Below are 13,851 nucleotides of genomic sequence, written 5' to 3' on the forward strand. Positions count from 1 at the left end.
AGTGGGAGGGGCTATGGAGCCAGGCGGGTTTGCCGAGTCCTGATTGGTCCATTCAAATGTTCCAGAGATACACAGATCTAGGAACAGTCGTGAGGTTGATATATATATGTGTGTGTGTGTGTGTGTGTGTGTGTGTGTGTGTGTGTGTGTGTGTATATATATGCGACGTGAATTTACTACTTTATATTAAATATAGTATATATTACTACTTCATATTATATTTATATTCAACATAAATCGTTCTATAAAAGGATTAAAAGTCTACAGATTGAATTAAAGTCGGGTGTGAAGTATGATTTTGCTTTTTTGAACATTTATAGAAAGGCAATCAACAACACTTTTGTGCATAGCAATCATGAATTTATTTGTTAAAATATAAAAAACAATAAATAAAATAAAATCGAAAAGTTTGACCAAGCTTAAACCTCTTAGCAAACACATGGCAAATCCACATGGATTGTATGTATATATATATACTGTTTTAAATATGCTGCAAAAATGCAATGTTTGTGTTCAAAGGTCTTATCAGAAATATACATGAACTGAAATCAATAAAAAAGAAAAGGATAAATAAATAGAAATATATAAATGTATTTATTAGGGAGTATGTAAAACATCATCAGTGCGAATCTACCAACAACTATTGCACTTTTGCATAGTTCGTTACATCAAATTCTGCCAACTCCAGAATCTTTCCCATCAGTGATATTGATTGTAAATTGTTGTGCATATGCATATATTTCAAAGTAGTGTGTTACAACATAATCTAAATAAACTACATCTGACATGAATAATGTTTGCATTTATAGGATTTTCACACATTCCTTCCTGTGAGAAACATAAGTGATATAAGCTATAAAATCTATAATTGACAAACAAATAAAAAAAAACTGAAAGAATCTCATTTTTAAGAGCCTTTTTTTTTGTTAAATTGGCTTTAAATATGTCTTCACATTATATTAAACGGGGAGAAAAACAATGCAAAGACAACAGCTGATCTTCCAAGACATAATTTCATCCGCAGGGTGTAAAATAACATGGCATGCTCACTTTGCACCTGCTCAGGTGTTCACTGTCAGTCTTTTTTGTAGGTGTAAGATGGAGGAAGTTATCAGGTGGACGCCACAACAGATCATACACTGTTGCTGTTCTCAAAAATTTTCCAAAGATCGTCATGCAGAGCTAAATTACGTGATCCAACATCTGCATGGACTCCATGATGGCCTCATCCTGAACAAATATAGATGGTGAAAAAAAACAACAACAAAGAACATATATAATAGTTAATACAAAAATGGAAATCTGCTTAACATTTACTCATTTACTCATGCAGATGAATTTGTTTCTTCATCAGATTTGGAGAAATGTAGCATTACATCACTTGCTCCTCTGCAGTGAATGGGTGCCGTCAGAATGAGAGTTCAAACAGCTGATAAAAACATCACAGTGTTTGTTTAAAGCATGTTTTTGGACTGTTTTTGCTTGTAAACAGTTCTTGATCTGTGCATATTTCTGACAGTATGACTTTTCATTGGAAGAAACTATATTATGAAATATGGACTTGTATTTTGGGCAGAAGCGACAGTTGAAGTTAAGAACTTGGTGATGGATTTGTTTCTTACAAACGCACATCTTTTGTCTTCTGAAGACATTAACTGATGGACTGGAGTGGTGTGGATTACTGTGATGTTTTTATCAGCTGTTTGGACTCTCATTCTGACGGCACCCATCCACATCCATTGGTGAGAAAATGTAATGCCACATTTCTCCAAATCTGATGAAGACACAAACTCATCTACATCTTGGATGCCCTGAGGGTACATTTTCAGATTTTTTTTTTCATTTTTGGTTAACTATTCCTTCAAATATCATTGCAGGTAATGTAGACATTACTCCTAATTAACTTTATTTATGATTGGAGTGTTAATTTTGGACCCTGGATACACCTTACCCTTGTATTTATAATGTGTAATCACATTCTAAAACCAAAAGATTTTTATTTAATACCAAAAGCATAAAATATTTAGAAATCAGTATCAGTAATTAGTTTTTGTGTCGTCCTTATACCTTTTGACACGACTCCAGGAACTCCTCCATTGTGACGACTCCATCATTGTTGCGATCCATTTTCTGAGTGCAAACAGAGAAACAATCAATAAATGAAAAATCTGAGACCTAGTATTATGCCAGAAGCATGGCAAGCATTAGAAGTTTAAAAAAATAATAATAATTAGAATAAATACTAGTTTTATGTATTTTTTTTTATTTTGCTTTATCAAGGCTGCATTTAGTTGATCAAAAATACAATAAAAACAGTAATATTATGAAATATTTTTACAATTTAATATAACTCTTTTCCATTTGAATATGTTGTAAAATGCAATTTATTCCAGTGAAGCAAAGCTGAATTTTCAGCATCATTACTCCAGTCTTCAGGGTCACATGATCCTTCAGAAGTCAGTCTAATATGCTGGTGTAAGAGACAGAGACAGTAAAAAAAAGACAGCTTTCTTGAAGGTACCTGGAAAAAGCTTTCGACATGTTCTCTAGGTGCACTGTCCTTCATACACGGCTGCGTATGCTTCCCCATCATATCATAAATAGACTTCATAATATCATTCATCTCCTAAAACAGACAGAATAATTGAACAAATACAGTAATGGATTCACATAAATGACCAGTTTATGCACCAGAATAAACCTTAAAATACACAGTTTAGTGTGACAATAGTGATACTGTACTTCTTTAGTGATGCAGCCATCTTTATTAAGATCATACAAACTAAAGGCCCAGGACAGTCTATCAGTGACGGTACCACGCAAGATGATTGACAGGCCAACCACAAAATCCTGAAGCCAATGAGAAATCAGAGACCAGTTAGTGTAAAAGACAGTACAATTTCAATATGCAACATGATGATAACAGCGAATCATCTATCAATCTGACTATAAAATCCATTTTTTGTGCAAATAAAATAAACATTATACAAATATACATTGACTTTAAGATGCACATTTTACATATTAATATTTATTACTATATGCTTTGGTATAAGCAAATATACTATATGCAAATGGTATATGAATTATATTTATTCATATAAAGTATATGAATAAACAGCAAACTGACCTCAAAATTTACTGCTCCGTTTTTGTGTCTGTCAAAAGCCTCGAACAGGAAATGTGCATATGTGCTAGAATCTTCAAACGAATTAAAAAACACACAGAGGGGTTTATAAGGGCCTCGTTAAATTCAATTAATTAAAAGGTTGGAACAAACTGATTTAATTAGCTTCATGAATTAATTCACTCACCTCCATGAGGAAAAAAGTGAGAGTAGATTAACTTAAAAGTCTCTTCATTTACTAATCCAGTGGGACATTCCTACGGCACATAAAAATACTCATAAACAAAAGTACAGAACAATATTTCAGTATTTAATATATTTAATAACAATGAAACGAGTTGAGAAAATAATTGTAAAAAGGGACAGAGCCCTTTAATATGTATCCAACACACAAAGAAGAAAACTTTGTAAGCGTAACCCATGCCATGGAAAACCCACCCCAATTTCATGAGAAAATGTATTTTACGAGAAAACAAATATTTTACAAAATTGCAGTTTCATACAAATTCATACAATGTGATTTGTTCGAAAATTAATTATAGTGTGGGCCTAAGCTAAAATGTAACACAAAAAATTGTTTCGAAAAAACAGTTACGCAACTATCATGCGACTGTGTTGGAATTTGGAAAAAGCTCATTTTTGCAAAGAGTCTGTCGACAAACTCACAAACCATGAACAGCATTAGGGAAAGTCACTTAAGTTAAAAGTAATGCATTATAATAATTACGTTACTTAGTTACTTTTTATGGAAAGTAATGTGTTACGTTACTTTTGCGCTACTTTTTAAATATCAGCAGGGCTTGATTTAATACAAGAAGTTCTATTTATAGCAAATGTAAAAGCCCTTTCACGCCAAAAACCTCAGGCTGAAGGAAAAGGAAATTCACGTCTGTAAAGTAGAATGCTACGATGGCCGAGACAGCTCAACGCGCTGCAAATAGATAAAACACCTGCAAATACAGAAAACAACTTCCTCAATTTTACAACACGCACGCTGCAAATGCTCACAACCAAACAAAGAAAAGTGCTGCAAATAGAAAAAAACGCTGTAAATTAAGAAAACAACTTTCGTCAATTTGACAACACGCACGCTGCAAATGCTCACAACACAACTAAAAAAAAGAAACGCACGGCAAATAAAATGTATTCGGTTGTGTTGTGAGCATTTGTAGCACCTGCTGTCAAACTGATGACGATGTTTTCTTGATTTGCTGGTGCTTTTTCTATTTGCATGTGTTTTCTGAAGTTGCAGCGCGTTGAACTCTCTCGGCCACCGTAGAACGCAGGAGAAGAAGGTTCAACACTCTTCAGCAATAAAAAAACAATGAAGTACAATTGTTAGTTTATCTAAAGTCATTTTTGCTTATTAGTATGGTTGAACTGGATCATCAAAGCTCAGCAGCAAAGACATTGGTTTATAAAATGGGATTAGATCCATTTGTGTTGTTTAACATATTTAATTATTGCAAGTTTGCGTCATATTTTGAGTTTGCATTTCACTGTTTTAATTCATTTTGATGAATATTAAATCTATTTTTTGCGAGTGGGATGAATTAATGCACATTCACATTTAGTCTAGAACTACAGTAACAGCATGTTCACGCAGCGCACTGTCAGTCAATTAATGGGGAAAAAGTAACTCAGATATTTTCTTATAAATTAAAAAGTAATGCGTTCCTTTACTAGCTACTTGAAAAAAGTAATATTATTACTTAACTCGCGTTACCCCCAACACTGACCATGAGTAATCTTTCTCAGTTCACATGCGGAGAGACTAACCAATCACAACAGAGGTGATTTACATTTATAAGTCTTAAAGGTACAGTAACCCTTTTATGCTTGATTAATTCTAAGTGTAGGCGAGAAGCATTAACACGTTAAAAATTGTATTATTGCATATCAATATACAAACTTATTTTCGAGTCCATCAAACCAGTAGGGATTTTATAAAGTCATTAACGGAAAAGTTTCTTACATTTTTGAAACTTCTATAGAGGATTTGTAGCTCTGATTTGGAGAATTTGGTCTGTTCCATAATTTTTTCCAGACTATCCGGTCTGTAGCACACAGTGGCAAGCTCAAAATCCTCCTCTATACTGTCTATATGACAGATGAAAAGAAACAAATATTATACAGAAAACTGCAAATGCACACTAAATGCATTTTAGAGAAATGTCTAATTAGTTACAGACAAAGAACATGAGGAAAGGAAAGCGACAAGACTGTCGGTCACTTGCTTTGCCTAACAGTTGGTGTGGAGTCAACATGACAGCAGGGCAGAAGTTTGAGGAAGCGCTGCTTCATGTTCTTTTTGCCCTGGCCTGAGGAAGGGTTACCTGCAAACACAAAAAAACATTGGGAAACTGCTTAGCTATGCAAAAGTGCTTTGTAAATCATTTAAATTCTATTACAAAGACACAAAACTTTTTGCGGTCCGTCACAGTCAGTTGGCACAGTTTGCTGCTCTGGCTTTGATTCAAAAATGAATCGGATCACTGAATTTGAAGAACTGAATTTCCCCCAATCATAAAATAATCACACTTTTCTCTGACCCTGTTGATTTTACTGGACATGGCATTTGATATCAGTATGAAAAGCCCATAGAGTTGGGACAAATTGCCAATAACACTAAAGGGGCGTTCACGTTAGAGCAATTTTTTTGGGCAAAGTATTAAGTGATGAATTAAGCAATGCAGGTTATTTTCAAAACAAGCAGCTTTATAATGGAAAACGTGACAAATTCTTTTTTAAGTTATATTTTTGGGCTTTTTATGCCTTTATTAGATAGGACAGTAGTAGAGAGCAGACAGGAAAGCATTGGGTGGAGAGAGGGGTCGGGATCAGCAAAGGACCTTGAGACGGGAATCGAACTTGGGTTGCCGTGAGCACAGTTGCACTATATGTTGACACGGACAAAATGTGACAAATTCAACAAAATTATGCAATGTTAAATCTGCTAAGGGAAATCCGTCCCTCATGGTAAACTTCCTCAGAAGTGGGTTGAAATCAGTGCATTTTGCCGGCGGAATTTAAAGCAATCCAAAGGTAAAGTAAAAACAATATCTCACAAACAGTGCTGTTTTAATATTCAGACCAACAGATTGTTTGTGTGGAATTGCTTTAATACAACAATCTTAAATTTCAATAAAGTTAAGAATCAAATAACTATTTTAGACACAACATTGTCAGTTATTTTGTTGAATTTTCAACTCACCACCAATCTCAAAGTGAAAAACAGAATCAACTGCGTTCTTGAATGATTGAACAAATCGCTCATAAAGTCAGTCTCTTATATTGATCCTGATCAGCCCGTTGGATGAATCGTTTGAATGAATAAACACAATCAGTTGTCGCCACCTACTGATGTAACCTGCAAAAACGTTCACAGAAAACAAACAGTCTTGAACGCGCAAACACAGATAATTAAGCCTATGAAAGTATGGCCCATGGAAACAAACCAGTGTTAATTTTGACAGCCATTTTTGATTTAGTCTTAGTCTTCATCTTCAGACGAAAATGCATTCTAGTCTTAGTCACATTTTTGTCTTTCATAGTTTTAGTCTAGTTTTAGCCGACGAAAAGTAATTGCATTTTTGTCAACTTTTAGTCAAACTGCAATTACCAACATTACTTTTGATAGCCATTTTATATGCAGTCTTTAGTCAAAAATAGTCATAATTTCTCTCTCTTTAGACCAATACAATACTGAGAAATTTGAATCAAGGTAACAGGCTGTTTAGAAATTGTACTCTTAGCAGTAGCACTTGTGCAATTTTACATATCCCTTTTCCTTAGTTAGTTAGCCTATATGCTGTGATGTATGGAAGCAGAATAATGCCAATAGTTTTTGAAACTAAAACCGTGCAACGCCGAATTTTAACCACTGAATTTGTGGCAGCGAATTTGGAAAGTGAAATATGCCTGTCAAATATTATACATCGCAACAGACTGAATATTTTGGAAGTGAATTCTGTAAGGTGAATATGAATTATTGAATTTTTAGTTATGAAAATGTGTGTGAAATATTTAGAATTGAAATATTCACAGTTTAAATAAACAACTATGTTCAATTTCAGGACCTAAAAATGCAAGCCCTGGAAATACAAGGCATTAAAAGGCAAGCACTGTTAATTGCAATGCATCTTTTTTTTTTCGATTTGTGGAATTCAGCATGCTTTATGTTTTCAAAAACTATTGGCATTATTCTGCTTCCATAGTGATGTCTGCTAATTTATAAGGTAGGATCATACATTAAGGATAGAAAAAAGTGTTATTATAGTTCAAGAATCAAGTAAAAAAAAACAATTCTTTAGCTGTTGTGGAAAACAGCATTTATTTGAAACATCAAATAAAAGTGCAACGAACGAACACACATTCAAACGCAGTCAGTGCAATGGCTGATCAACATATTCCTGAGTCTGACATATCACTCTGCCAGTGCATTCAAGAGGACAGTACTTTATCATTCTGTTCATTCAAGTACAGTATTATTAAACATAATGTGATAAAACCATTAAGGCTGTACATATTTGGAAGCAAAATAACATTTGAAATCTTTAACAAAAGTTACAGGCTCAGAGAGCCTTTTGTTAACAAATTTAGGTTTGTTAAACCTTCCTTTATATACCCTACATGGATCAAAAATGTGCCAGTGAAAAGTTATTGGCAGAGGTAATAATTTGCAAAAAATTACTTTAACACAACACTTGCTTTAAAATCTTCTGCTACCTACAAATAAAAAAAGATGAAACTGAAAGTGCACAAGTGCCAACAAGATAAACGTGGCCTAACATCAGCACAAAGGTGACATCTTAAAGCAAACTAGGATATCAATAGTAGTAACAACATTCAGCCTTTTGGCAGGCTACTGACACCGATTCATTTTTAGAAAAGTGCTTCTTTCCAAAATCAACCTGGCTTGATTTCGACGGCCCTGACTCAGGTCACCTGTGATACTGAAAACTCTTTCAGCAAATGCCTGAGATGCAGGCGCAGCAAGAAGGTCTTGGGCCAGGGGTTTTAGAAGCTGATAGAGGCAGTCCCTTCGTTTATGGGCTGTGACAGCTGCTCCTTGAAGTTTTTGTATAGTCTTCTCTTGGACCTGGTTGAAGAGAAAGTAGATTGGATTTGCAATTACACACTAAAAACATATCACAAAGGCTACAAAAGAACTGAAATTAAACATATGCTGATATTAATGAAAGATGTATCTTCTGAAATGGCCATTACTTTCACACAGTCACCTATGATAACAAATCACTCTAAGTTAGCTAACTTGTATTAGCTAACATTTGTTCAAATGCATCTAATGCTAATTCAGTTTGCATGTATGTGTATAGCTCTTTTCATAATACATATGGTTTCAGCTTTACGGAAGATGCATGACATGTGTATTATTAAATTAAGACATGGATCTTCTGTAAAGCAGATTTAAAAAGCATTGAGAAAAGCGCTATACAAATACATGTAAACTGAATTGTACTAACGTTAGCCAACTTAACAGAAAGCTAAAACGTATTTTGCAAGAAAAATATCGCTTCTTGGCTAAGCCAACATTGCTAACGAATTTACCTATGTTGACACATTCAGTAACACTGAACTAACGTTAAGAAAAGTTTTTACATAAGATGTTACACAGTTAGTTTACTTACCGTGACGGAGGATGCATAAACAGCAGGGTGATGTGCTTTCAGATGCCTTTTTAAGTTTGTTGCATTCTTTCCGCATAATTTATAGCCACAGGGCTTTTCTCCGTGTTCTGTGACTGTGACATTGCACAATGTCTTCCCTTCAGATGAATTGTAAATGAAATGCTTCTTTTCCTTGCTAATGCTGAAGCCATTGTTGCAGCCAGCTCGCACGTTCCAGTTTTGGTAACCTAGACTACCTGTACCCGTGACGTCAGCTGCGATATTCAGACAGAGTGCAGACGCTCTCAAGGAGAAGGGACGCGCATGAAAGACAGCCTATGATGATATGAAGACATCATGTATTTTGAATATCTGATATTTCTAAATTAACATCTAGTCCTGTCTCGTCTTGTTAACAATTAAACGGCATACATTTCGTCAGTTTTAATCATCAGATATTAGTTTAGCTTGTCCACGTCTCGTCATAATCACAGACAAAATTGTCGTTAACGAACATTTTTCGTCTTCGTTTACGAAATTAACACTGAAACAAACCAAACTCAAAAAAACGAATGCCAGTGAGTCCAAAGTAAAACATCAAACTAAAAATCAGAGACAAAAGCAAAGTGACAGAAATTATATTCAGAGCAGACCTTAAATTCGTTTCATGGAGCTTTATTTGCGTATCTATCATCAGCTGACTTCACGAGATGTCATTGTGGTGAATTATTTCAAACATCTGTTCCTTATTTATACTGGCATGGAAAAACAAACAAACCCAACACACAGCGCATGCGCACAGGTGCATACAGCCCTTAGGAAATACTGCTGCACATCTGCAACAGCACAAACGGCCCCACATACAGTATACAGCAACAAACATGGGACGAATTGCCAAATTATTATTATTGATGTACTACAACGATATGCACACTATCCCAGTAAACTTGGTTGCATGTTAAAACACTTTCACAACATTCCCCATTTACCGCATACAATGTCTAAAAGACAGCTCAATGTATCAAATCTAAGAAAGCCATGTTTTTTCATAATGTCTGGTTTCAGTTCTTCCTTAACTCCAGAACACATTTTAGTATGAAAGTTCATCAAGATGTATCTGTTAAAATGTTCACACACACATATAGTGAACGAGACCCTAATTTCATTATTTGGTGACACTAGGCACCAAGATTACACTTTTTCTGCTTTAAATGCCAGCTTCTCGCACAGTTCAGGAATAATTTAGGCCCATTCGTCCAGGCAGTTTTTCAATAGTAATCGATTTTAAAATCCCTCAGATTGTCATTTGGATGAAAAGTTGGAAAGACATTTGGTTTTTTGTTCTTCAGTCTCTCATTTGGAGCTACCGAGAGTATTGACAGACATAAAGGAGCGCATGAAGGGTGAAACCAAGATGGAGGCAACAACAAAATTGGCTAGCTGATCTGAATCCTTAAAAAGAGCAGAGGTGAATAAGATCCTGAAAAAAGATAATGATAAACGATAAAAGAATTCAGAAATAGAACTTGCTACAGCTCAACCAGGTGACTATCTATCTATCTATCTATCTATCTATCTATCTATCTATCTATCTATCTATCTATCTATCTATCTATCTATCTATCTATCTATCTATCTATCATGGACCAGCATGGTAGGTTTTGTAATGTCTTCATTAGCATGCATTACATATGTTTTATAGGCTACTGTAAGATAGATTGACCAAAGGCAATGGTACAGCTGTGCCACTGACAAAGAGGAAGCCTGACTATAAAATGAAACTTTATCAATTATTTAAGCAATGTTATAAAGCCCTTGTTATGACAAGATGTGAGATATGACTACCATGAAATTGGTGAAAGAGTCAAGTGATTTATTCAGCCCTATTTAGTTCACTTGTTGGGGAATTATTAGTTGGTTGACAGGTAAACTGGTATCATTTAGTAAGTTGATTAACTAGTTAGTCTGGTGGTGATCTCACTGAAACAATAGAAAATATGCATATTAATTGAATGTAGGTTTAGCATTATGCAAATTGCACAGAAAATTAGCCAGTTACAAATATGTTAGTCACCTAAATAACCTGATATTTTGTTAACTTAGTAAGCTGACTTCATAGCTAAACAAGCAATCAAAATATGAACCTGATGTAGCTGTGTTGGTATTTTTGTCAAGGTTAGAAATGTTTAATATCGGTATTAGTCCCATTATTGACTGCAATGTCTCAATATCCGAGGTCATAAAAACTGCAGACATAATTATATTAATTAATGAACTAAATGCTTTTTAAAATAGCTTGAGGTAGAGTTTAACATCAGTAGTCTACATACAGCCGTGTATAGCTTGTAATTTCATTAAAAAATAAAACGTGATAATTTAGCTCAATGACCATTAAAGCGCATTAAGTTAAGCCATTTATGTAGTTTACATCGATCCAAATCCTGTATGCTGAAATAATGTAGTAAATAACATTGTAAATATCCAAAATATAATCATAAACACCGAGAAGCTGACACTGTAGGATGTTTCATGATTTGAGAAGCGATAGTTAGCCGCTTATAAATATACAGAGGGGGAAATATGTCCGGGGAAAAAAACTCAACTAAAATGTGTGTCAGCAACAGTTTAGCGAACATACAGTCTGTAATCTTAAAGACAAGCAATATTTGAGAGCATACATGATTGATTCGTGTGTGATTTTAAGTGCACTTACCTGTCAGCAAGTCACTGGATCCGTCACATTCTCCAGAAGTATTCAAACTCTCATCTCTAGATTTCACCTTCATGTTGCCTTCCGGCGAAACACAGTCAGAGAAAAACACCTTTAATCCCTTTACAGTGAGAAATTATATTGAATTAGCTGTCTGCCAGCAAATGTGAGTGCAAGGCTTTTTAGAGAGTGAATAATGTTGTTATATTTCCATTAGAAGTCCCCGTCGGTCATCAGCTGAACTCGCTGGTTCATGTGTAGACTGTATCGGTGTTAAAGAGTCTCCGCACCGCCCTGCTGCAAAATCAATCAGTGTCCCACACCAGCGCGTTTGAGCATCATCATTGGTCCAAATCACCTCAAACTTCAAGATTTAAGGCACATTACAGCATCAGCAGAAGATATTTTAAACACATTCCAAAGCATTTTTGGATCTTTGCAAAAATAATTATTTTGTCACCTTCCAAATCAATTTACTTTGTGTTTCACATACAGCCTATTCTGATTCCAAAACCTTTCTGTTCATTCCAACAAATTCCAACTCATTTTCGGCATGTTACAAATAATACTTTTTGGTGCATTCCTACGGAAGCGTATTGCATTCACTTGAGGAAAAAAAATCTGAAAAAAAAAGTTTTTGCTCTGTTTTTCTGAATTAATGACTTAATGATCTCGTAATTCTGAGATAATTAACTCGTTAATTCAGAAAAACAGAGCAAAAACTTTTTTTAATAAAAAATTATCTTGTAATTCTGAGATAATTAACTCGTTAATTCAGAAAAACAGAGCAAAAACTTTTTTTCATTAAAAATTATCTCGTAATTCTGAGATAATTAACTCGTTAATTCTGAAAAACAGAGCAAAAACTTTTTTTCATGAAAAATTATCTCGTAATTCTGAGATAATTAAGTCATTAATTCAGAAAAACAGAGCAAAAACTTTTTTTCATTAAAAATTATCTCGTAATTCTGAGATAATTAACTCGTTAATTCAGAAAAACAGAGCAAAAACTTTTTTTCATTAAAAATTATCTCGTAATTCTGAGATAATTAAGTCATTAATTCAGAAAAACAGAGCAAAAACTTTTTTTTCATTAAAAATTCTCTCGTAATTCTGAGATAATTAACTCGTTAATTCAGAAAAACAGCAAAAACTTTTTTTCATTAAAAATTATCTCGTAATTCTGAGATAATTAAGTCATTAATTCAGAAAAACAGAGCAAAAACTTTTTTTCATTAAAAATTCTCGTAATTCTGAGATAATTAAGTCATTGATTCAGAAAAACAGAGCAAAAACTTTTTTTCATTAAAAATTATCTCGTAATTCTGAGATAATTAACTCGTTAATTCAGAAAAACAGAGCAAAAACTTTTTTTTATGAAAAATTGTCTCGTAATTCTGAGATAATGAAGTCATTAATTCAGAAAAACAGAGCAAAAACTTTTTTTCATTAAAAATGATCTTGTAATTCTGAGATAATTAACTCGTTAATTCAGAAAAACAGAGCAAAAACTTTTTTCATGAAAAATTATCTCGTAATTCTGAAAAACAGAGTAGATTTTTTTTCCTCAAGTGAATGCAATACGCTTCTGTACATTCCAAATCAAAATATTTTTTTTACATGTTAATAATCAAAACAATGTCGAATTCTGAATAAAAATTACTATCAAAAGCATTAAGTCAAAGCCATTTTTACACATTCTGAATCAAAAGCATGTTTTTACACATGGGTGAAAAGCATTTTTAAATATTCCGATCAAAATTATTTTTACATATTCCAAATCAAAGTCATTCTGAATCAAGAGCATATTTGCATATTCCAAACACATTCAGAATCAAAGGCATTTTTAAATATTCCGATCAAAAGCATTTTTAAAGATTCCAAATCAAAGTCATTCAGAATCAAAGGCATTTTTACATATTCCAAAAAAAAGTCAGTTTTACACATTCCGAATCAAGGGCATATTTACACAGTCCAAATCAAAAGCTTTTTGAAATATTCTGAATCAAAGGCATTTATAAATATAAAATGTTTTTACACATTTTTACACAGTATTTTAAAAGTCCAAATCAAAGGCATTTTTACACATTCTGAATCAAAAGCATTTTTTTTTTTTTACACATTGAGTCAAAAGCATTTTTAAATATTCCAAATAAATTTTTTGGAATCAAACGCATTTTTACACATTCATAAAAGCATTTTGGCCTTTTCCAAATAGCAATTTTGTGCACATTCCAAATCAAAAGTATTTTTACAAAATCAAAAGTACAAGGTAAATCATACAAAACATTCCATTTTGAGGAGAGAAGGTTCAGCCCTAAACACAACTGTGTTAAAACATATGAATGATCCACCAATTTGACAAAAATGTAAAACAGTGAGAT

General features: G+C 33.6%; 1 protein-coding gene across 1 annotated transcript; it reads right to left on the reverse strand.

Moving 5' to 3' along the window:
* Positions 1-342: 342 nt before the first annotated feature.
* LOC306875590 (A-type potassium channel modulatory protein KCNIP2-like) lies at positions 343-11,739 on the reverse strand. Its single transcript, XM_079426267.1, has 9 exons — positions 11,471-11,739; positions 5,365-5,463; positions 5,103-5,227; positions 3,315-3,384; positions 3,131-3,201; positions 2,743-2,850; positions 2,522-2,626; positions 2,068-2,130; positions 343-1,230 (listed from the first exon to the last, which is right to left on the reverse strand). Exons 1-9 carry the CDS (start codon positions 11,541-11,543, stop codon positions 1,183-1,185), a joined length of 762 nt encoding a protein of 253 aa, XP_079282393.1. The 5' UTR covers positions 11,544-11,739; the 3' UTR covers positions 343-1,182.
* Between the last annotated feature and the right edge of the window lie 2,112 nt (positions 11,740-13,851).

The sequence above is a fragment of the Barbus barbus genome (assembly GCF_936440315.1).
Source record: "Barbus barbus genome assembly, chromosome: 9".
NCBI lineage: Eukaryota > Metazoa > Chordata > Actinopteri > Cypriniformes > Cyprinidae > Barbus > Barbus barbus.